The sequence below is a fragment of the Cnephaeus nilssonii genome, assembly GCF_951640355.1.
Source record: "Cnephaeus nilssonii genome assembly, chromosome: 20".
In the NCBI taxonomy this organism is placed as follows: Eukaryota; Metazoa; Chordata; class Mammalia; order Chiroptera; family Vespertilionidae; genus Cnephaeus; species Cnephaeus nilssonii.
This window is the reverse complement of record NC_137091.1, coordinates 48,212,366-48,237,777: the sequence shown is the minus strand read 5'-3', so window position 1 is coordinate 48,237,777 and position 25,412 is coordinate 48,212,366. Positions and strand designations below refer to the sequence as shown.

At 42.3% G+C, this 25,412-nt stretch overlaps 1 protein-coding gene across 5 annotated transcripts in view; it reads right to left on the bottom strand.

The window, feature by feature from the left end:
- Positions 1-1,349: 1,349 nt before the first annotated feature.
- The window catches only part of LOC307092389 (uncharacterized protein), a 114,859-nt gene continuing 90,796 nt past the window's right edge, over positions 1,350-25,412 (bottom strand). The window contains exons 1-6 of one of the 5 annotated variants that reach the window (XM_079759685.1): positions 16,323-16,460; positions 14,379-14,561; positions 13,907-14,052; positions 12,520-12,646; positions 5,053-5,123; positions 1,350-4,188 (exon numbers count right to left, since the gene is read on the bottom strand). In XM_079759685.1, coding sequence (XP_079615811.1) covers positions 2,065-4,188; positions 5,053-5,123; positions 12,520-12,646; positions 13,907-13,921 — 2,337 coding nt within the window. In that variant the 5' untranslated portion in view covers positions 13,922-14,052; positions 14,379-14,561; positions 16,323-16,460 and the 3' untranslated portion in view covers positions 1,350-2,064. The other 4 variants (XM_079759686.1, XM_079759687.1, XM_079759688.1 and 1 more) reach the window with 4 other exon arrangements.

The window sequence follows — 25,412 nt, the reverse complement described above, 5'->3', positions numbered from 1 at the left end:
CAGAGTTCCATTCTAGTTCCTTCGCTTGCAGCGTCCACTAATAGTCTCCTTCCAGCCTCTATCCACTAGCCAGTCCCAAGGCCAAGTCACATGCATTAGGTTTTTATTACTGAGCACCTCAACCTCAGGAACTACTTTTATTTTTAGAATATTTTGTTGATTTCAGAGAGTTAGAGAGAGAGAGAGAGAGAGAGAGAGAGAGAGAGAGAGAAACATCAACGATGAGAGAGAATCAATGTTCCACTAACTCCTGCATGCCCCATATTGAAAATTGAAGAAAAACCCGGGCATGTGCCCTGACCAGGAATCTAACCTGACCTCCTGGTTCATAGGTCAATGCTCATTCACTAAGCAACACAAGCTGCGCCAGAACATTTAGTTCTTATATTACTAGATTCCTGGTGCATGGATTAGTGCACTGGTGGGGGTCCCTCTGCCTAGCCAGCATTTCATAAGTTATTTGAGCATTCAGCCCATGATTTGGGTGGGCTTGCTCCCGACATTTCTCCAAAAATCCTCCTTCCCATAGTAAATAATCTCCTCCATCCAGAGTTGCATGAGTCAAAGAATACCACTCATAAGGAGCTAAGTATGCTTCAGAAATGTTAGTCATAATTTCTCCTTTAATCCATCTCAGATAGCTCTTTGCACAGGTGATTCCATTAGTGGCAAATTAAACATTTCAGGATTAGGACATGGAGGTGGAGGGGGCCATAAAGGCCATTTCTCCAATTTTTCTTTTTGCTCCTCTTTAGGAGCAGAAGGTGCAAGGTGAGGAGGTTCATCCTCCTTAGCCTCTCTAACAGGCTCTCGCAAATGCAATACCTTGTTCCACAAGGAGAAACAATTTGGAGGCAAGTTTTTCCCCTGCTGCTGAGTTTTTTTCAAGTTTTGACCAACTCTTTCCCAACATTCAACATCTAATGCACCTCCTTCAGGAAACCAGGGATTATGTTCCATAATAACATGCAAAAACTGTAAGAGAATACCTTCTAACACTTGAATTCCTTTATCTTTAAGCATGCAAGCCAAAAGTCTACAATAAAGCTTCTTACTTTTTAACCAAATTCTCCTCCATTACCCTAGCTTAAAAAAACACATTCCCACCCTGCTTACAGAATGCGACTTCTGCAGCTGGCCGTGGGCTTTGCATGCAGCGAATTTCCCCACCTTTTGGATGAATTCTTTTTACCCACCTATCTGGTGAATTTCCCCCACCTATCTGGTGAACTTCGTTTTTTGCAATAGGCAATTCTTCTTCTCCAGATGTCCCTAGTCGAGGAGCCAGATGTCTGAGCAACGTCCCGCGTGGTTCAGTGTTCACGATCTGGAAAAGGGCTGCACGCAAATGACAGAGACAACAAATAATAATTTGGAAATACTGGGAGCCAGGCGGAAAGTCCAACACCAGGGGAAGGGCTTCCACTGGTGCCCAGGCCTTGCCAACATTTTATTCAATTTTGGATACACATATAGCCCTTGGTCAGTCAGGCAATTCCGGTAGCAGACAGATTATCTTAAAGGTCAGTAAGTATTAGTAAAGATTTACTCTGAGACTATTTGGTCAGGAAATGGCTTGAGCTACCATTGTCTCCACTAAACAATTGGTGCATAGCTATGGCCCTTGCCAGGGCTCAAGGTTCACCGGCGTTCTCGGCTCCTTGTTTACACTTCTCTGATAGTGAAGAAAATGGGGACATCCAACAGTATAGGATCTTGCACATGCTCTACATTTGAAAGGTTTCCCCTTCAGTATGAAGTCTCTCATGTACAGTAATACATGAATGGCTTTTAAAGCCTTCACTACATTTTTCATATTCATAAGGCTTGTTCACAGTCAGAATTCTGTGATGTTGAGTAACTTGTCACTGCAGGTCAAGGACTTTTGACACTTCTCAGATCTGTAATACTTCTCTCAAGTATGAACTCTGCTGTACAATAAGGCAGGAACATTGATTAAAGGCTTTGCTACATTTTTACATTTATAAGGCTCCTCTCCCGTATGAGCCCTCTGATGTACAGTAAGGTTGGAGGAGCTGCCAATGGATGTGGCCAACATTCTCTTCATTCATGTGACTTCACTCCAGGATGAACTTTCTTATGCTTAGTAAGTTGTGAGGACCATCTAAAGACTTTGCCACATTCTCTACATTTATAAGGCTTTTCTCCAGTATGGACTCTCTGATGTAAATTAAGGGAGGAGGAACATGTAAAGGCTTTGCCACATTCTCTACATTTATAAGGCTTCTCTCCAGTGTGAACTCTCTGATGTATATTAAGTCTTTCGGACTCATTGAAGGCTTTGCCACATTCTCTACATTTATAAGGCTTCTCTCCAGTATGAACTCTTTCATGATAAGTAAGGTGTGAGGACCGGATAAAGGCTTTGCCACATTCTCTACATTTATAAGCCTTATCTCCAGTATGAATTTTATGATGGCGAGTAAGTTTTGAGGAATCACTGAAGGCTTTACCACATTCTCTACATTTATAAGGCTTCTCTCCACTATGAACTCTCTGATGTATATTAAGGGAATACGAACATCTAAAGGCTTTGCCACATTCTCTACATTTATAAGGCTTCTCTCCAGTATGAACTCTCTGATGACGATTAAGGGAGAAGGACTGGCTAAAGACTTTGTGACATTCTCTACATTTATAAGCCTTCTCTCCAGTATGAACTTTCTGATGATAACTAAGGGATTCGGACTGCCTAAAGGATTTGCCACATTCTCTATATTTATAAGGCTTCTCTCCAGTATGAACTCTGTGATGTTTATTAAAGGAGGAGGAATCGCTAAAGGCTTTGCCACATACACTACATTTATAAGGCTTCTCTCCAGTATGAACTCTGTGATGTTTATTAAGGGAGGAGGAATCGCTAAAGGCTTTGCCACATTCTCTACATTTGTATGGTTTCTCTCCAGTATGAACTTTCTGATGTCGAATCATGTTCGAGGCATGGAGGAATGCTTTACCACATTCTCTACATTTATAAGGTTTATCTTCAGTATGAACACCTTGATGTTTAGTAAGTCCTGCATGGCTGGTAAAGGATTTGCCACATTCTCTACATTTGTAAGGTTTCTCTCCAGTGTGAATTCTGTGATGAATAGTAAGGGTTGCGGGCCGGCTAAAGGCTTTGTCACATTCTCTACATTGATATGGCTTCTCTCCAGTATGAACTCTCTGATGTCGATTAAGATTTGCGGACTCACTGAATGCTTTCCCACATTCTGTACATTTATAAGGCTTCTCTCCAGTATGAACTCTCTGATGTCGATTAAGGTTTGTGGACGCACTGAACGCTTTGCCACATTTTGTACATTTATAAGGCTTCTCTCCAGTATGAACTTTCCGATGTCGAAACATGTTTGAGGCGTGGAGGAATGCTTTACCACATTCTCTACATTTATAAGACTTACCTTCAGTATGAACACTGTGATGATTAATAAGAACTGAATGGCTGTTAAAGGATTTGCCACATTCTCTATATTTATAAGGTTTCTCTCCAGTGTGAATTCCCTGATGAAGAATAAGGTTTGAGGGCCGACTAAAGGTTTTGCCACATTCTGAACATTTATAAGAATTTTCATCCATATGATTTGTACGATTTTGAGTATGTCTTGAGAACTGACTAAAGTCTTTTCCATTTTCCCTGAGTTTGTAAAATTTTGCAATAGTGTGAAATCTTCCCTTATGTATAAGAAGAGATGAATGATATTTAAAAGTTTTGCCACATGATTTACATTTGTAAGGCTTGTCTCCAGTACCAATTGTCTGATTTACAGTACAACCTAAAGGCCAAATAGATGTTTTACCAGAATCTTTACATGTATAAGGTTTTTCTCCACTATGTACTTTTTTGCGTTTATTTAGATTGAATATTTGACTGAAGCCTCTCCCACACTGATTCCATTTGTAAGCCTCATCCCCAGCATGAATATTTTCTTGTTCAGGGTAATTTGAAGACTGCTGAAAAGACTGGATACATTTACTTCCATTGTGTGTCTTCTCCACAATAGGAAAAACCTGACGTATATTGTGATTGGACATTTGGTCAAAGACTTTTCCACTTTTATAATGGTCCTCTGCAAGTTCAGTTGTCCGATGATTAAGACATGACTCTTGCTTAGAATTGTTCCAATGTTCATTCCATTGATAACTGCTATCTCCATTATATGTACTCTGGTGATAATGGGAGATAGAAAGGCCTTTACTGACAGTTATAATTTCATGAAAAATGTATACTTGTTCCATAAGAACCATTCTGTGATACTCATTAAACGTAGACAGTTGTATAGGAAAAGCTTTCCCAATTTATTAAAATTATAGACAAAAAATAAATACAAAACATTAATTGTCAGAGGAAGAATAATGAATCCTTGTTTAAAAGAGTGCCTAACTGCCCAGCCAGCATGCCTCACTGGTTGAGCTTCATCATATGAACAAGATCATATTCCAGTCCCAATAAGGGGATACGGCTTGCCTGTGGAATCGGTCCCCAGTGGGAGGTATAGAGAAGGCAGCCACTGAAGGATTCTCTCTCATCATTGATGTTTTCTTCTCCTCTTTCTCTCCCTTACTTTCTGAAGTCAATAAATATATTTTTAATAAAAAATATTATTAAAAAGTTGCAAAATTCAGCACATTTTAATTATATGGATACATTATAAATCTATACATTTTAGAAATGACTGAAAGTTTAATCTGACCCTAGATTTTAAACAATTCAAATATTATTTATTCTAGAGATTATGTGACTTCTTAGTTTTTCCAGATTCTCTGTCCAAGAATGCATAACAGTAAAAAGTTGTTTTTGACCTTCAAGTGCAGAAACACACTGATCTGCCAATGTAACTGACTTTAAATTGGGAGGTTTCCCAAATGCATAATACACCTGACTTCTTTAGGTAACAAGAATTTTATTATGAAAACTGTTCCAGATTTGTTCTGTTTATATTAATTTTTTCTCTTCTCAGCACACTCTTCCTCCAATTCAAAGGCTTTCATTAAGTGAGCATTATCAAAGCAACACCTTTTATATCTTACCAGTATTATTTCAGAGAATAAATCTTGTATTCCGGGTTTTATAAAGGCCTGGAAATCCTCAGATGACATAGCTGAAAGAAAACAAATATTCAGTTTTTACAATCAGGTGAGTGCACTTTGAACTTACCAGCAAGTATTGACCAAATGACATTTTGAATTATTCTAAGAGCAAGTGATGATTTTATTTTATTTATTTTCTTTCTTTCTTTCTTTCTTTCTTTTATATTTCATTGACTTTTTTTACAGAGAGGAAGGGAGATAGAGAGTTATAAACATCGATCAGCTGCCTCCTGCACACCCCCTACTGGGGATGTGCCCACAACCAAGGTACATGCCCTTGACCGGAATCGAACCTGGGACCTTTCAGTCTGCAGGCTGACGCTCTATCCACTGAGCCAAACCGGTTTCGGCAAGTGATGATTTTAAACAAAGCTCAAGATAGGTACAATGAAAAAAACTCACATCAAAGAGTTGCTTATATTTTCCAATGATACCTGCTTAAACCCCCTGGCACCCAATGGCAATATTATAAAAACATTCCCAGTTTATTCACTGGAGAGAGAGAGAGAGAGAGAAATGAGAAATGAAGAAAGTGTATGATCAATGATCTCCCTGTTTTGCGGGCTCTTGAAGAACATGTATCTCTTGTGCATGACTCAAGAGTGTGAACAGAATTGCAGTACAGGTGAGTGCCCTGTAGTGGCTGCTACAAAGAAACAATGACAACTAGTTCGAACACCACAGACTGTGGTAATGAAGATATATGTCAAGCCTGAAAAGATACCGTGGGTCTGAGAAAGAAACAGAGAACATTTCCAACTGGGAAATTAAAAACACAACCGAACCAAGAATACAGATCCTGAAAACAGTGTTGACCGAAAGTAGAATTTGTGCCACATATGGTTATTATTTATTTCCTCCTATAGAAAGCATGTTCAAAATCCTGCTTGTTTACAATTCCAGAATCTCAGCAACAGATATGAAGTCATCCAAAGAAACAGAAAAAGTGTACCATCAGGAAAACAGAAAAAATGTAATCAAACTGACACTATATTAATGGAAGTATATTAATTATCTAAAAAAAAGGCAAATAAGTACCTTAAAGCCAAAAAGGGGGGGAAAATACAACTATATAATATCACCAAAACATTATATATCCAAAATAAAAATACAATGAGAGAGTATTTTATAAACACCACTGAAAGGGGATATTGCAAAACATAATACCAGAATTAACAAATACAGTAGAATCATTAATGAAAGACACTTTCAACTTAAAACATCAAAGAATTTGCCTGGAAGTGGTGGCTCAGTGGTTGAGTGTCAATCTATGAACCATGAGGTCACGGTTTGGTTCCATGTCAGGGCACAGGCCTGGGGTGAAGGCTCAATCACCGATCATGCAGGAGGCAGCCAATCGATGATTCTCTTCACTGATGTTTCTATCTCCCTCTCCCACTCCCTATATCTCTGAAATCAATAAGGACAATTTAAAAAATAATAATTAAATGATGAAATAATTTGTACATAAATCATTAAAATGTTAATTCATTAAAATCTTGATGAAGAAAAGCCAACAAACATGTGGGAATATGAAGAGAATTTAAAGATTTCCTAAGACACTAACAAACCGACCTCCAAGAGGACCCATAAAGACAGGAATGTGAAAAGGAGTAGGTAGCTTATATAAAAAATTAATCATGTAACATCCTGACAATTGGAGAAAGAGACATACAAACACAAGCAGCTAACTGAATTCTAAGTAATATTAATATAAACATGAGAACAGATAAAAAACAATGAAAATATCGTAAGTACTAGAATACTATCCTAAAAGCATATAAAAATATAACTTCTCATGGAAAAGACAGCTATTCTAAGATCATTAGGGGATTTCTAAGTAGAATACTATTGGGGGCAAGAAAAGGGCATGAAATAAAACAGGGAACTGATAAATGAACAAAAACCATCCAACAAAAATACTGACAAAACAGATGATCAACAATGGAGAGTAAAAACTTTTCCAGCTCCAAAACTCTCTCATCATTAGACCTGCACTATAAATAATCCTTCAGAAATACACTTCTGGCGATAAATATGAACATATGAAGATTCCTTGTATGTGAAAAAATATATAGAAATATAAAAATTTGCCGAAACCGGTTTGGCTCAGTGGATAGAGCATCGGTCTGCGGACTGAAGGGTCCCAGGTTCGATTCCGGTCAAGGGCATGTACCTTGGTTGCAGGCACATCCCCAGTAGGGGGTGTGCAGGAGACAGCTGGTCGATGTTTCTCTCTCATCGATGTTTCTAGCTATCTATCCCTCTCCCTTCCTCTCAGTAAAAAATAAGTAAAATATATATTTTTTAAAAATAAAAATAAATAAATAAATAAAAATAGAGTATAAAGTAGTGCTGGGTGTAATTGAAGAAGAACTCAATAAATGAACTATACATGCAATGACCTGTATAAGCTGTCACAGGTACCCAAGGTTGACACAAACATTCAAAGCAGTTATTATCCATGTCCCAATGACACTTTTCACAAAATTAACAAACCTCATCCTGAAACTGATATGAAATGACACAAGACACCAGGGAACCAAAATAAACATAGGAGACACAGTGTAAGTTTAAAGGTATCATGCTTCTTGATTTAAAAAAAATTTTCAAAACTGGTATTATCCAAAAGCATCATCTACATATTAAGACAGAAGTAAATAAAGGAACACGATAGGCCCTGGCCAGTGTGGCTCAGGGTTAGGGCATCATCCTGTGCACTTACTTAAGGGTAACGGGTTCAAATCCCCCTAAAAGGCACAGACCTGGTTGCAAATTCCCACCCCACCTGGGTTGAAGTGCGAGAAAGAGGGAGCCAGTCGATGTGTCTCTCTGACATCGATGTTTCCCTCTCTCTTCCCCCTCATTCTTCCCTTCCTTCCATTCTCTCTGAAAAGCAATGGAAAAAATGTTCTCATGTGAGGATTAACAACTACAAAAAAGAAGCACTGTAGAATAAAGAGCCTACTTACAACTTCTCAGGCATGAGGTAAATAAACTTCTACAAGGGTGCTTCTACCATAAAAGAAGTAAAAGATAGTCTCACATATACAAATCGCGTTGAGATACTCAGATGTCTACGTGTAAATTGCACGGGCTAAGAAAATATATTTGTAAAAGTGCACATACCCTGACTGGCATGACTCAGCAGTTGAGCATTGACCTAAGAATCAGTAGGACACGGTTCAAATCCTTGTCAGGGCACGTGCCCGGGTTGCGGACTCAATCTCAAGTAGGGGGTGTGCAGGAGGCAGCCAATCAATGACTCGCTTTGATCATTGACGTTTCTCTCTCTCCCTCTCCCTTTCTCTCTGAAATAAATATATACATTAATATATTAATAAAAATTAATATATATTAATATATAAAATTAATATATATGTTCATTAAAAAAAGTCAGCATGTATAGGACAATTATGTAACAGAGAAAGATGTCTTCAAACTCAACATTGACAAAATAACCAACATGACTGAAAAGGGCCAAACACCTTAACACACAGCACTACAAAATACATACACATAGAAGATCAGTGTGACAAGATCCAGCACGTCTTATGTCACTAAGGAAATGCACATTATAACAATGAAAAGTAGCAGACAAGCAACACTCAACCAGCATTGAAAGGGTCAGAATCCAGAACACGGACCCCACCATATGTCATGGTGATGTGAAGCAATTGGAACTCCCAATCACTGCTGCTGAAAATGCCAATGCTACAGCCCCTTGGGAAGATGGTCTGGGGGTTTTTATGAAACTAAACATAAACTTGCCATAGGATCCAATAACTGGGCTCCTCACTATTAAACCAAAGAATTAAGACTTTAATCTACACAAAAGCCTACATGGGGCTGTTCATAATTTACAAAAACTAGAAGCAATGAAGAGGTCTGTCAACAAGTGAATGGACAAATACACTGAAGTACATACAATGAAGTCTTATTCACTACTATAAAGAAATAATACATCAAGCCATGAAAAGAGATGATAGAAACCTAAATATATAGAACTACATGGAAGAATCCAATCTGCCTGTACAGGTAGCCCAGTTGCTTAGAGGATTGTACCGATATACGATAGTCGTAGGTTTCCTCTCTAGTTAGGGCACATACAAATAAATCAATTAATGCCCAGCTGAAGTTTCTATCTCTCTCTAACTCTCCCTTCCTCTCTGAAATCAAGAAAATCTTAAAAAAATACAAAAATAAAAGAAAATAAAGTGTGAATTTTCATAGAGGCTTTCTCACTTCCAATCCAGGTTGTTCTCTGGCCAGAAGACAAGATAGAATCTAAAATATTCCAGAAAATTATTTTCTAAAATACTATTTTTTGATAGTACCCTAATTACTGTAGACAACAAGTAAAGTGTACAAACACTGAGTTCCTAATTCACATACATCACAAAGCCTTTCTTGTCTACACCAAAGAACCCCCAATATATTCCTTTTTTAAAATACATATATATGTTTATTGCTTTTCAAGAGGAAGGGAGAAGCAAGGAGGGATAGAAACATTAATGATGCAAGAGAATCATTGATTGGAGAAACCAAGATGGCGGCATAGGTAAACACCTGAACTTCCTGCCTCGCACAGCCACTTCAAAACTATAACTAAAAGACAAAACGGACATCATCCAGAACCACAGGAAGGCTGGCTAAGTGGAAATTCTACAACTAGAAGGAAAGAGAAAAGCACACTGAGACTCAGAGGAGCTGTGGAAGTAACAGCAGAGGTACAGAGGCACGCGCACGAGGAAAGGACTGGCAACTGAATACACGGCAGTCTTTCTCAATCAGGAGGCAGACACAAGCTCCCAACTGCTCTGAACTCCAGATCCGGGCGAGACTCTAGGGACCCAGACTCATATGGAGAGAAACTGGACTGTCTGGCAGCAGGGGCAACTCGAGGGCGGCTTTCTCTCAGAGGTGCTTGCAGGGATTACCGAGGGACACTGAGACCCAGGGGCCTCTTAGGGCAGGGCTGACAGAAAGCCATTGCTGTTTGCTCTGCACTAAGACCCGCCCCACCAAGCTGTGCATAGTGGCTTTTGCATATGAATGGCCTGGTCCTTTGAAATCGAAAATTACCTAACAAACTGTAGCTGAGTCAGAGAGACCCAGAACATCCAAAAGAAGGCCCAAGGCCCCACAGCAGCTTGCATTGCTTCACAGCTGAGCCTCATATGAGCACCTCCAAAACACGAACATAGAAGAGGAATCTGCAGATCTCTCCTTAGCTCCTGCTGGGTGGCCTCAGGCAGAAGCTAAATTATCACCTCCTTGGAGATCCAAGAGCCAGTGTACCCAGGGGTCAGAGTAGGAACATCCAGATTACAACTCCTCAGATCCATAAGGGACACAGTCAGCGGGCAGACTCATTGACCACCAAAGCCCCACTGAAGCAAGTCTTGCCTCATAAGGGTGTCTCCATCACAGAAGTTCTCCCATCATAGACACAGCTGATCCTCACAGCCAATTGGCCTTGAGATCAATTCCTCCCAGTGATACCAACAACAATCAAGGCTTAACTACAACAAGATTGTGCACACAGCCCACAAAGGGGTGCACCAAGAGTGTCCACCTCAGGTAAATGGGGAGGCTGAGCCACTGGACCCTATAGGGCACCTAGCACACAAAGCCACTCTATCAACACAGGGAAGCAGCCAAAATACAGAGACAAAGAAACAGGTCACAAATGGAAGAAATGGAGGATAAAGAGTTCAAAACCACAGTTATAACATTTTTCAAGAATTTTCTAGAAGCCACCGATAAATTTAGTGAGACCCTCGAGGATATGAAAAAGGACCAACTAGAAATTAAGCATACACTGACTGAAATAAAGAATAATATACAGAGATCCAACAGCAGACTCGAGGATTGCAAGAATCAAGTCAAAGATTTGAAATACAAAGAAGCAAAAAAACCCCAGCTGGAAAAAAAAAAAGAAAAAAGAATCCAAAAATATGAAGATAGTGTAAGGAGCCTCTGGGACAACTTCAAGCATACCAACATCCGAATTATGGGGGTGCCAGAAGAAGAGAGAGAGCAAGATATTGAAAACCTATTTGAAGAAATAATGACAGAAAACTTCCCCCACCTGGTGAAAGAAATAGACTTACAAGTCCAGGAAGCACACAGAACCCCAAACAAAAGGAATCCAAACAGGGCCACACCAAGACACATCATAATTGAAATGCCAAAGCAAAACACAAAGAGAAAATATTCAAAGCAGCAAGAGAAAAGCAGTTAGTTACCTACAAGGGAGTACCCATACGACTGTCAGCTGACTTCTCAACAGAAACTATGCAGGCCAGAAGGGAGTGGCAAGAAATATTCAAAGTGATGAATAGCAAGAACCTACAACCAAGATTACTCTATCCAGCAAAGTTATCATTCAGAATTGAAGGGTGGATAAAGAGCTTCACAGATAAGAAAAAGCTAAAGGAGTTCATCAACACCAAACCAGTATTATATGAAATGCTAAAAGGTGAAGAAGGAAGAAGAAGGAAGAAGAAGGGAGAAGAAGGAAGAAGGAAGAAAGAAGAAGAAAGAAGAAGGAAGAAGAAGGAGGAGGAGGAGGAGAAGATAAAAATTATGAACAACAAATACCTATCTATCAACAAGTGAATCTAAAAATCAAGTGAATAAAAAATCTGATGAACAGAATAAATTGGTGAATATAAAGAATCAGGGGCATAGAAAGGGAGTGGACTGACAATCCTCAGGAGAAAAAGGGCGTGGGGGGTGCGGGAAGAGACTGGACAAAAATCATACACCTATGGATGAGAACAGTGGGGGGGGTGCGGTAAGGGCAGAGGGTTGGTGGGAACTGGGTGGAGGGGAGCTATGGGGGGAAAAAAGAGGAACAACTGTAATAATCTGAACAATAAAGATTTATTAAAAGTCAAAAGAAAAAAAAAAGAGAGTCATTGATTAGTTGCCTCCTGTATACCCACAACCCTGGCTTTGGCCCTTGACCAGAAATGAACCCGAGACCTTTCAGTGTGCAGGCCAGTGCTCTATCCACTGAGCCAAACAAGCTAGAGCCCAATTTGTTCCTCGAGAGCAAGAATCTACCATAGAAAGCAGAAAGTCCCTAGACATCTATCTATATATAGAAAGGCTAATAGGCAAATTGTCCGCTCCTGAGTTCAACTGGGAGAGTGGGAACTCAGTCACTCATTAGGACCTGCGCTGACCACCAAGGGGCGTCGCGGAATACGGTAGGTGACCAGCAAAGGCAGCAAGGTGCTGAGGGAGCAAAAGGAGGAGGAGCCCAGGAGGGGGGGAGGCCAGACCTAGGGACCTACCACTGCAAGAATTTCATGCACCAGGCCTATCGTGTTAAAATAATAAGGGAAACAAAATCCCGGAGATGGAGTAGAAACTCAGGAAGGAAGTCATCCTCACACAGAGAAGCCAGATTGCTGTAGTTCTCCAACATCACATCCAGGTACAATTTCCGTTGAGCTGGGTCCAGGCATTCCCACTCCGCCTGAGAGAAATGTATGGCCACATCCCTGAAGGTCAGCGGTCCCTGAAAGAAGACTCATTTACCAACAGGTCACCAGAGGAGTTCACAATGTCACCCAACATGTAAACAGTGTTTAGGGAGAAGAGGTTTGGACCTAAGGGAGTATCCTGAATCACCCAATAAGATCACTTTGCCCCAGTAACATTCTCTGATGTGTTTTCTTTTTTTAAATATATTTCTTTATTGATTTCAGAGAGGAAGGGAGAAGGAGAGAGCGATAGAAACATCAATGATGAGAGAGAATCATTGATGGGCTGCCTCCTGCACACCCGCCACTGGAGATCAAGCCCACAACCCAGGCATGTGCCCTTGACTGGAATCGAACCTGGGTCCCTTCGGTCCACAGGCTGACGCTCTATCCACTGAGCCAAGCCGGCTAGGGCGTCTCTGATGTGTTTTCTAACACTGGCAAATGAGGATGACACATGTCCACAAACCCATGGTACAGATTTTACTTTAGAGGAAAATAAACTTCAAAATGAAGGCATGGCCCTAGCCGGTTGGGCTCAGTGGATAGAGTGTCAGCCTGCTCACTAAGACCTGCACGGAGTGGATAGAGTGACTGAAGAGTTGCAGGTTCGATTCCAGTCAAGGACACATGCCTGGGTTGCAGGCTCCATCCCAAGAAGGGGGTGTGCAGGAGGCAGGCGAGCAATGATTCTCTCTCATCATTGATGTTTCTCTCTCTCCTTCTCCCTTCCTCTCTGGAAAAAAAAAAAAAAGGTGAATCTAAAAATCAAGTGAATAAAAAATCTGATGAACAGAATAAACTGGTGAATATAATAGAATCAGGGGCATAGAAAGGGAGTGAACTGACAATTCTCAGGAGGAAATGAATATGGGGGTGCGGGAAGATACTGGACAAAGATGGTACACCTATGGATGAGGACAGTGGGGGGGGGGATAAGGGCAGAGGGTGGGGTGGGAACCAGATGGAGGGGAGCTATGGGGGGAAAATGAGGAACAATTGTAATAATCTGAACAATAAAGATTTATTGAAATGAAAATTTAAAAAGAAAAAACGATTAAAAAAATAGCCTGGTTCAGAGAAGATCTGGGGGAGCGAATGGAGCGACAGAAAGGGGGATTTAGGGGTGATGGAGCAGAGGGAGAAGCAGCAGTGAGTCAGCCAGCTGTGGGTAACAGGACAGACTGTACCAGGGGCAGCAGAGGGGACACAGGTATGGGAAGAAAAAGAGAAATATATCACCAGCTGTTCAAGGAAAAGCAAATATAGCCTCTTACCCAGGACACATCTTTTACCTGAGAAGCAGCCATGTGGTCCTGGTCCTGATGGGGTCTGGGCTGTTTCCTCAGGTGACACTATGTTGAGGAGTCACAGAATGTGCCTTCCAAGGTGACCACGCAGCCTGTTCATCAGCTCACCTCACACTCACAGTCAGAAGGACCTGGAAATGGGGAAAAGCCACCCCCTCCTGTCCGTGGTCACAGGAGAGTCAGGAACAATGAGCTCCCACATGGAGACCACACTGTGAGGGGGTTTATTCTGTCTTCATGTGTCTGTCCTTCCAAAGACTTCCACAGACTCCTAGAGCAGTGAGAGCATGTACTCTCGGCTGTGTCCCCAAACCCAACACAACACCATTACCTCCCCTGAAAAAGCCTGCCCTGGGGCCCATGTCCTGGCATCTTTAACCAGTTCCCTCCTGGGGCCTGTGAGGCTGCCCCAGAGCGGTTTCAGTAGCCCTGGGCACAGACATCAGACCCAGCTCACCTGAGACCTCTGGGGAGTGGGAGGAGTTGAAGGAGGAACTTGTACACGTGCAGGATTCCCAGGTAGTTTTCCATTCTCTTTTTCCAGGAAATTATAGAAAGTAGATATTCATGCTTAAGCCTTTGGGAGAAGTTACCTATTGAATTATACTGACCAAGTGACTTCACCATGAACAGATGGGCTCTGTGGGGATAAAGTTCCAGGTCAATCCAGTCTACCCTTCAGTATTTTCAGAGAATGGACCAGAGGGACTTGAGGGGAACAGCTCATTTCAGGCTCACAGTAATTGAACAGATCACATGAAGGGAAGGAAGAGGTGCTGAACATTAGACCAACTCCCAGAACTAGCTTCCGACTGTGAGGATCAATGACATCCTTACCAAGTGCCCGCTGAGCTCACCTCCTATTACTGACTAAGTGCCAATGAATGTTTCCACATATGATAAACAGTAGAAAAATGCAGGGCTCAGAATCTGAGCTACAAACAATATATTTAAAACTAAAAACAACTAGGTCTTTTTCTTTTTACTTTTAATGTAGTGGCTTCTCAGTTTAAATAATTCAGATGTTAAATTGAACATATAAAGCCACAAACCAATATATCACAACTTAATCCTGCACATCCCATCAACTTACCACTCACAGATCAGCGTTCCCCTCCTTCCCATTATTATGTACTTCTGTCTATGGATCTGTTTCTGTCTGTCCGTTCCAATTCTCTCCAGTGTTGTCTTTTCCTGTTTTTTGTTTTTGTTTTAATATATACTTTTATTGATTTCAGAGTGGGAGAGGGAGAGATAGACACATCAATGAGAGAGAATCATTGATTGGCTGCCTCCTGCAAGCCTCCCAGTGGGGACTAAGCCGAAAAACAAGACCAGGAATGGAACTGTTACCTCCTGGTTCATAGGTCCACCTTCAACCACTGAACCAAGCTGATTGGAGTTTTCCTGTGTCCCCCCATCTCCCCAACTCTTTCCCCCCTTTTCTCTGTCTGTCCCTACACCTGGACCATGAACCTCCTGGAACCTATTTCCCTTCCGGTGCTCTTTCTCCTGGTCTCTGATCGCTCCATCCCCACACACGTCCGCGTCTGTCCCTCCCCACGCCCGTGTCCCCGCTGCTGCCCGGTACAGTCTGTCCTGCTCCCCACAGCTGGAGACTCCGCGCTGCTCCCCCTCTGCTCCCTCCTCCCTAAGCCCCCCTTTCCATCCCTGCACTCGCTCCCCAACTCTTCTCCTCTGAACCAGTGTCTCCCTCTGACCTGCCTCCTCCTGTGCGGCCCCCACTTCTGCTCCCCAGGACCCTCTCCCTCTCAGCTCCCCTCCTCTCTCTGGGCTCCCCTCCCCCTATTTCCCCACTTCCCTCCTCCTCAGGCTGCTTTCCCGAGTTCCCCCCTCACTCCCCCCATCGCCGTCCAGTCCTCCCACACCCCTATGGCCCCTCTCTGTGGACCCCTCACCGCCCTTCCTCCTCCCACGTGTCTGTCTCTCTCACTCCCCCTCCTGACCCCCCAGCCCGGGTCCCCGCCCCCCGCAGTCACCGCCCCCACAAAGCCCTCCCTGCGGGCAGGTCACCTCTTCTGGGGACACCGCGTTCTTCCCCCTGAGCCCCTCCCCATGGACACTGTGCTCCCCGGGCACTCGGACCCCTTATTAATGGGGGGGGCCTAGGAAGGCGGGGTGCAGACCCCCAGGCTGGGAGCCATCCGGGCTCTGTGGGCGGAAAGCGCCGGGCGGGGGAGGGGCGCAAAGGGCGGGAACCCCCTGACCCAGACTTCCAGCCCCCGCGGGGGGACCGGCGGCCCCGGGGATGGTTTTCAGCAGGAAAACCACGCGGCAGGCGGGGCCCACAGCCACAGGCGGAGAGACCGCGGGCCGGGCCTCAGTTTCCCCCAAAGGAACGCGGCGCCTCCACTGCGCAGCCGCCCGGGACCGGACTCACCGCTGTGAGGGGCTCCGGGGCGGGGACCTCACCACGGACTTCAGCGCCCGCAGCGCCCTCAGCCTTCCCTGCGGGGAGGGGGGCGGAGAGCAGCGGCTTTAAAGCACAGACACCTCCTCAGGGAACCGCCACCTTCCCCTCCACAGCCGCTTCCGCGTCTGCCAGGAACTGCGCATGCGCCTCCCTGCGGGATGGGCGGGGCCAGCGCCTGAGCGGAGCGACTCCGCGGTGGGGGCGGGGCCTGTGCGGGGACAGAGGGAGGGAGGGCGGGGCAGGAGCGAGGGGGCAGCCCTGGGTCCCTCACCTCCTCCCACAGGGACAGCCCCTCCTGGGGGAGTTCCCCCGTCATTGTTGGGGTTTGGCTGGTGACGCGGCTGTGACAGGATTCACCAGGGAGAGAAGAGACAGGAGCAGAGAGGGCGGGTATTTTACTCCTTTAAAGGGAGGAAAGGGCCAGGTGCCCTCTGATGGCACAAGGCTCCCAAGATAGAGGAGCTGGTCTTTTATTGGGGTGCTAGCGAGTAAATGGCAGCTGTGGCAAAGCATAAAGAGGGGAGGAGGAATCTGGAATTCACACAGAAGTTTCCAGATCCCAGAGGCGGTGCTGAGAGCTACTGGTGGGCCTGCCCTTCAGCTGCACATGTCCCAGGAGGTGTCTTTCCAGGATCTTCACAGCCGGTAACACACTCTCACAGGGAAGTTACAGAGAATTCAAAAGGCGGGCAGACTGGGTTTGAAACCAGAAACTTTCTGCCTGTGATTTGCCTGGATCCTTAAACCCTCAGTGAGGAGGGGGAGGGGAAGGGCAGCCTGCTCTCTCAGCCCCTCCCTGTCCCCCCATCTGAATGGAGAGGCAGCTTGAGTTAGGGAAGCAGGTGGATGGGGTGTCAGAGACAGACCCAGATATCCATTCATGGTTAGTCACCTGATGAGATAAGGTCCCATCCAACACAGTGGGAAAGAGATTTTAATTTATGTATTTTTCAATGGATAAAACTTTCTAGTTGTAAGTTGTGGTCTTTGAAGTCTTTGTGTTCTGGGAATGCATTTTTATATTAATTTTTTTTACTTTAGTAGTCCCTATAACCCACTTAATGGGATGTTGATATTAATGTACAATATCTCCTGTTAAGTTTTCTTTATATTTGGGAAGCAAAAAAATTTTTAAATCAATAATATTTAGCCTAACCGGTTTGGCTCGGTGGATAGAGCATCTGCCTGTGGACTGAGGGGTCCCGGGTTCGATTCCGATCAAGGGCATGTGCCTTGGTTGCGGGCACATCCAGTGGGAGGTGTGCAGGAGGCAGCTGATCGATGTTTCTCTCCAATTGATGTTTCTAACTCTCTATCCCTTCCCCTTCCTCTCTGTAAAAAAAAATCAATAAAATATATTTTTTAAAAACAACCAAAAAATAAATAAAAAATAATATTTAAAACAGTTATAACTATTATCAGTTTACTTAATCCCATCACTATTTTCTCTTTATTTTGATTATTTTCCAGTATTTTTATGAATATAGTAATTCATTACAGTTTTATAAATCTTTATTTACTTTAAAGATATGACCTGTTTATAAAACCTCTAACTTAACCCGGGTTCCCCAAGATATGTGATCAGTGTGGGGCCCTGCCAGCAGGCGAGGGGATCCCAAGGCAGGTGCTGGGCGTGGAGGCCACGGGGGCATAGGCTACCAAGGAGACAGAACTGAACCTCACGTCACCCTGCTTGGCCCCGGGGGATGGCTGGTTAGCCAGAGACGGGTAAGATTCCTCAGGGAAGGAACAACCTAAGACAGGCACAGTCGCAGAGGGGCCATCAGAAGAGAACTTGGGGGTCAACAGAGGTGGAGCACAGACCCTCACCCCCCAACTTTTCAGGGGCCTGAACCCTCACCCTTCTGAGGGAAGTCTCCTGCCCCCAAGGCTGCTTCGTACTTCCCATGCCCAGCTCAGATCGGGACCCGGGTAACAGACAGAGACTTGGCCGACAGCAGCTGCCCTCTCACTGCAACAAGACTTGTTTGAGTTGTCTTGTACCCATGGTGTGGGGAAGTGAGTTTTTGATATCTAAATCCAGCCTACCACCAGGAATGCTCAGGGCCTACTCAAGAAGGCAAATAATCCTTTCCACTAATATTTACAGGGTAAAATAAGATTGTTGTTAGAGTAATAAATTTGACAGTAAAATAGTAGTCAAGTTTTCAGGCTAATTTAACTTGGCTAATTTGAAATAAGCGAATATTCTAGAAAAATTAATTGTATTGGACAAAAAGCAGTTCCTAAAGTGTTAACTAAAATTTTTATTGGTAGTTCATCTCATGATAAAACTGCGTAACATGTAATGAACCTAAAGCAGTCATATTATAGTGCAAAAAATTAAAATTTAAAAGCTATCAAGACTACATTATAAAATTTTCAAAAGCCTCCTAATACTTAAATCAAAAAAGGGTGAAAAAAAGAAGAAAGAAAAAATAAAAGGGTGGATAGTAGAAGAATATCATGTAAGGAAAAATAACCTGTAAGTAAATTACATCTAGAAAATTTGTACTTTAGAAAATTAATTGTAATGCTAACAGGATTGTGGGTCGAGCCCAGATTGGGGCACATCCAAAGGTTAAAAATAAACAAGAAAGGAATATAATTAATTCTGCAACAGATTGTAAGGTGGTACATTCTCTGTGATGTAAGCCTAAAAAGAAGTAAAACCACTGATCAATACCCAATAATTACATCTCCCTCTATACCTACAATAATTTATACCATAATATGTGTTAGTGAGCATCTAATGTGAAGTATGTTTCATTGAAAAAGATTCCATGTCTACACAAACAGCAGGATATTCTCTGCGTAGTGAGTAGACATGAGTGGGAGTAAGCCGCGTCCTGGGAGCTTTTGTTTTTTTTATTCTCCAAAAGCAAAGTATCTTCCAAACTTTCCATCTTTCTCAAATAAGAATTAATTATTAAAAATAATAAAACCTACCCAAACGGCGTGGCTCAGTGGCTGAGCATAGGACTATGAACCAGAATTCGGGGTTCCGTTCCAGCTCAGGTCATATGCCCTGGTTGAGGGATCCATCCTCGGTGTTGGGTATGCAGGAGACAGGGGATCCATGATTCTCTCTCTCCCTTTCCCTTTGTCTCTGCAATGAAAAGAAATTTTTAAAAAATTAACAAAAAGATAATAAAATTGTATTAAAATATTAGGATAAAAATACTTTAAAAATTTTTCGAAACTCATATTTGAAAAAACCAGGAGGCCCTGTATTGGAAATAAGCTTTAAGAAATGTCTGTGGAACATACAGATGTGATCAGGTTGATGCAAACTCCACCAGCATAATCTTCAGAATTTCCACAGGAAGCAGAATAATGAGTATTAGGGCATTTATTCCAACATTTAAATTATTTTGGGTTTAACTGATGCCACTAAAAACTTGAAAGCTATGTTTGCTGTTTCCTTTTATGTTCACATAAGGAAATGAACATCCTTCCTATGCGTCTCTACAGGAGGCAGGAACAAGGAACGCAGCCACAGGTTTTGCTGAGGTGATCACTTTGAGAAGGGGTGTCATTCACACATGGACTAGAGCAGTGGTCGGCAAGCTCATTAGTCCACAGGGCCAAATATCAACAGTACAACAATGGAAATTTCTTTTGAGAGCCAAATTTTTTAAACTTAAAACTTCTAAAGCCACTTCTTCAAAATAGACTCGCCCAGGCCGTATTTTGTGGAAGAGCCACACTCAAGGGGCCAAAAGCCGCATGTGACTCGCGAGACACAGTTTGCCGACCACTGGACTAGAGCCTGCAAGTAGGCTCTGGACTATCAGCCAGCTTGGTCAGTAAGGATTGCTCGGGGGCCCCATCTGGATGGATGCCCTGGCAGCTGTGCACAAACCAGGAAATAAGAGGCTACATATGAAGTGATGTAGGAATGTGCACAAATGCGCAGGAATCAATGGGAAAAAACACTGATAGAAGAAAACACCTTTGCCTGATTATATTAATGCATCTGAGGTTATAGAATAAAATTAGGGTTTTTCTGTCTGAAAAGTCTGAATAACTGGTAACATAATAAAATTCAGAGTTAGAACGAAGGTTAAAAGGGGGGGGGGTTAAATGACATAAGTGTTTAAATGTATCATGAATGTGATTTTTGAATAGTAAGCATCTGTTATTTTCTGCACCTCCTTCTCACAAAAAACCTTGGTATTCAGCTGGGGACTCTCATTGAGCAGGTGAATGCAATAAAAATGGTTATAATTTATCCAGGACAGAGAAGCTATATGTGAGCTCAATTGAAGAACTCTGAGATTAAAACATAGGGTTAAATCTTCATGACCTGGGATTTTACAATAGTTTTGAGATATGACAACACAACACAGACAAAGTTTAAATAAATTAGTCATCATCAAAATGTATGCTCTGTGCAAAGACAGTAGCACATCAGGGAAAATACAGTCTATGAGATGGGAAAAAGTGATTTTTTAAAACACATTTTATTGATTTTTTACAGAGAGGAAGGGAGAGGGATAGAATCATCGATGAGAAACATCGACCAGCTGCCTCCCGCACACCCCCACTGGGGATGTGCCGGCAAACAAGGCACATGCCCCCGACCGGAATGGAACCTGGGACCCCTCAGTCCGCAAGCCGACACTCTATCCACTGAGCCAAACCGGTTTCGGCCCATAAATGTTTAAAAGGATTTTATCCTCTTGATAAGTTGATCCCTTTGTTATTAGGAATAACCCCTACATTACTATGGCCTTTCTTATAAAGCCTATATTTTGTCTGACATTAGTATTGCTTCCAGAGCATTTTAAAAATTTCATTTCCATGAAATCACTTGTTTTACCCCAAGGGCAGTTTTTTTCTTTATTTGAATTCCCAATTTTCTAAAGACACTGTAAAGCCATCAATTAAGTTGTTCACATAAAAGAAAGGCATCTTGCCCTAGCCAGTTTCGCTGAGTGGATAGAGCCTCGGCTTGAAGGATCCCAGGTTAGATTCCGGTCAAGGGCATATGCCGGGATTTCAGGCTCTATCCCCAGTTGGGGGGTATGCAGGAGGCAGCTGATCAGTGATTTTCTTTCACCATTGATGTTTCTATCTCCCTCTCCCTCTCTGAAATAAATTAAAAAATATATAAAAATAAATAAAAGGGCCGAAACCAGTTTGGCTCAATGGATAGAGCGTCGGCCTGTGGACTGAAGGGTCCCAGGTTCGATTCCGGTCACGGGCATGTACCTTGGTTGCGGGCACATCCCCGGTAGGGGGTGTGCAGGAGGCGGCTGGTAGATTTTTCTCTCTCATCGATGTTTCTAGCTCTCTATCCCTCTCCCTTCCTCTCTGTAAAAAATCAATAAAAATATATTTAAAATAAATAAATAAACAAACAAACAAACAAACAAAGGGGAGTCATCTTGCCCTAGCCAATTTGGCTCAGTGGATAGAGTGTCGGCCTGTGGACTGAAGGGTCCCAGGTTCGATTTCAGTTAAGGGCATGTACCTGGGTTATGGGCACATCCCCAGTAGGAGGTGTACAGGAGACAGCTGATCGCTGTTTATAATTATCTATCCCTCTCCCTTCCTCTCTGTAAAAAATAAATTAAAAAAAGAAAAGAAAAAAAAGAGGTGCCCTAACCGGTTTGGCTCAGTGGATAGAGCATTGGCCTAAGGACTCAAGGGTCCCAGGTTTAATTCTGGTCAAGGGCATGTACCTTGGTTGCGGGCACATCCCCAGTAGGGGGTGTGCGGGAGGCGGCTGATTGATGTTTTTCTCTCATTGATGTTTCTAACTCTCTCTCCCTCTCCCTTCCTCTCTGTAAAAATTCAATAAAATATATATTTTTTAAAAAAGAGGCATCTTTACCTGAGATTCCCAGCAGGCCTGCTCTGACCTGTTCCAGCTCCTTCCACAACTCTGGGAATTGAAACACTGTGTATGTGCTGACTTCACTGAAAGTCAGCGCTCCCACATGGGTCAGCTAACTCTGAGCACGGTTATCCCATACCTATTACATGTACACCGTCCAGGATTAGAGCTCTCACTAGAGCAACATTCTCTGCAGAGTAGTTTCTTTGGGGCCCAAAGGTAGACATGAAATAACTTTTTTCTAACACTTTACTTTCATGCTGTGTCTTTTGATCTGAAGTGGTTCTCCTGTAGAAAGCATAAGTATGGGTCTTGTTCTCCTATCCATTCAGCTACCCTGTGTCTTCTGGTTGAAGCAGTTAACTCATTTATATTGTGAGTGAATACTGACAGGTAAATAGTTATTGGCATTTTAAAAATTAATTAGTACAGTCAATATAGGGAAATTTAACTTGCCATTCACATCAATGGATAGGTATCCTAGACAAATCAATAAGGAAAAAGTGGTCTTAAATGACACAGTAGAAAAGATGAATTTTGTATGTTTACAGCTGTGATTATCAACTGGAATGTCACACAGGCAAACTGGTGTGCTACAAGAATTTTTTGAAAAAGCAACAACTGACTAGTCAATATCACAGACTACACTACCCATAGATGTGGAGTAAAATTAAGTTACAACAGACAACAGTCATAGCTGTGTGGTTTGCCTGGATCAAAATCAGACTTTTTTGCAAGATTGGTAAAATATATTATTTTGAGGACCACTGAATTTCAATAGTTAGTTCATGTGTGCCAAGAGATTAAAAAAAAATTGAAATCTCTGATTTAAAGTTTTTCACCCCAATGCGGAAGAGTATGCATTCTGAAGAAACTGATGACAGAATGCTCTCTAACCCAAGGGACGGTGTCTGCTTCATCTATTTTCCTAAGGGCCACGTGAAAAAAAAAAAAAAGATCTTACGTGTATTTTGTATCAATACACCTCCTCTACTTTCCTCACTACAGGACCAGAAAATGGAATTATTGTCTAGATGGGATTGAATTCTATGAATGCTCTGGATCCCATAGGATGTCCTGTAACAAAACAAATTCATAAAGCCCCTGGTCCAGATGAGTCCCAGTCACAAAATATCAGGAGATACATATACATATGAATGGCACATGGGTATGTCAGAAAGTAGAGTAGAAGAAAAAATCATTGTCTCTGCAATGATTTTGTCAGTCATTTGGGTGGCACATGCATAGGAACTAATTTTTACCACCTTATACAAATTCAGCACTGGCCACTGTAAAAGTAATAAATATGGAGCTTCATTTCAACACTGCTATGCTGCTGTCCCTGGAACTTGCAGTGATGGCTTGGCAAACACCCCAGGGACAGCTAATGCCAAAGGACATACCTCTTCTCAGGCTGTGAATATACAAAATAACTCTGCATCCAAAATAATAAAAGGTTTCAACTGCAAAGCTGCCATGATCTCTGGGGTTCCTCAAGAATAAATGACCAATATTAGGCTACATTCAAGAAAGTGAGAACAACACCTGTTTAACATGAGCGAATCCCACCCCAATAAAAAGGTTACTGACATAACACTGAGAATCAGTTAGTTTCCAATGAAAATCAGGACACGAAAACTCATTCCAATTAAAAGTACTCAGATGGCCCTGACCGGTTTGGCTCAGTGGATAGAGCATCAGCCTGCAGACTGAAGGGTCCCGGGTTCGATTCCAGTCAAGGGCATGTACCTTGGTTGCGGGCACATCCCCAGTGGGGGGTGTGCAAGAGGCAGCTGATTGATGTTTCTCTCTCATCGATGTTTCTAACTCTATCCCTCTCCCTTCCTCTCTGTAAAAAATTAATAAAATATATTTTTAAAAAGTACTCAGAAGTCAATTTGTGGTATTCCAAAAATTCAAAAATTTGTATTAAAAACTACAGGTGTCTGCATGAGCACATGAGTGGCAGGGCTACCTACCTCATCAAAATAAAGCAAAATATTCACCAAATTCTACTGTCAGTCATTGCATTAGTGAATACCAAAAAACTGAGCAGAGCCGAAACCGGTTTGGCTCAGTGGATAGAGCGTCGGTCTGCGGACTGAAAGGTTCCAGGTTCAATTCCGGCCAAAGGCATGTACATTGGTTGCGGGCACATCCCCGGTAGGGGGTGTGCAGGAGGCAGCTGGTCCATATTTCTTTCATCGATGTTTCTAGCTCTCTGTCCCTCTCCCTTCCTCTCTGTAAAAAATCAATAAAATATATATATTTAAAAAAAAAACTGAGCAGAAGCTACACAGGCTTCAGGGGCTGATGTGGGACAGGAAGAGATTTACATGCTGTGGTCATAGCACTGCAAAAAGAATGGCAGCCTAGAAGACAAAGTGAAAAACCAGAGGGAAACAGGAAACAGGAAATGAAAGAAATAGAATTTTTCTGAGTTCAGCTAGAAGTACAGCCTGGGAAAGGTGTCCTCACTCCACATGCAGAGTTCATGCCAAATCTGCATCCTGGGTACAACAATATCACTGATATTGCAATATTCCTCTTAATTATGGAAAACCTATTACACAGACAGCCCTGTCCTGAGTGTACTTCCTTTCACCTAAACATCAAAACCACAAATGGACATGCCCTCATAAAGTTTTCAACCAAACACATTATCACAGAAAAGGAAATAACTTTGATGACATCATTTATGAAACTCAAGAACTATTTTAAAAGATTCATTCTATAGTGTAATTCTATAATATGGGAGTAAAATCACATTAATATTTCCTTCTCAAAATATTTCAAGTGATTTCAATACGAGATAACACTATAAGAAATTGTACATATGGAAACATCAATTCTTTTGATATATTCAAGCATACAAAATATTACCTAACTACATTTAAAATTTGGAGTACACTGTGTAATAAACTTTCTGATTTAGAGCAATACCTGAAAGGCGTTGTGGCTATCTATCTAGTGTGAATTCAGTGACACTTTTAAATTCATAATCAATTACATACTTGGGTCAAGTTTTTACATTTAATCACTTTAAAGCATAAATTTCTTGGAAGTTTGTGAACTGTTTTGAACAAAAGTCCTCCCTCCTATATCATGAATGTAGAATTTCTACCCAATTACAATCCCTAAAATTGACTGAGGCTGTAAGTCCAACTATATGATTTCCCACAATCTTCAGATTTAAGGTTTCCCTCTAGAAT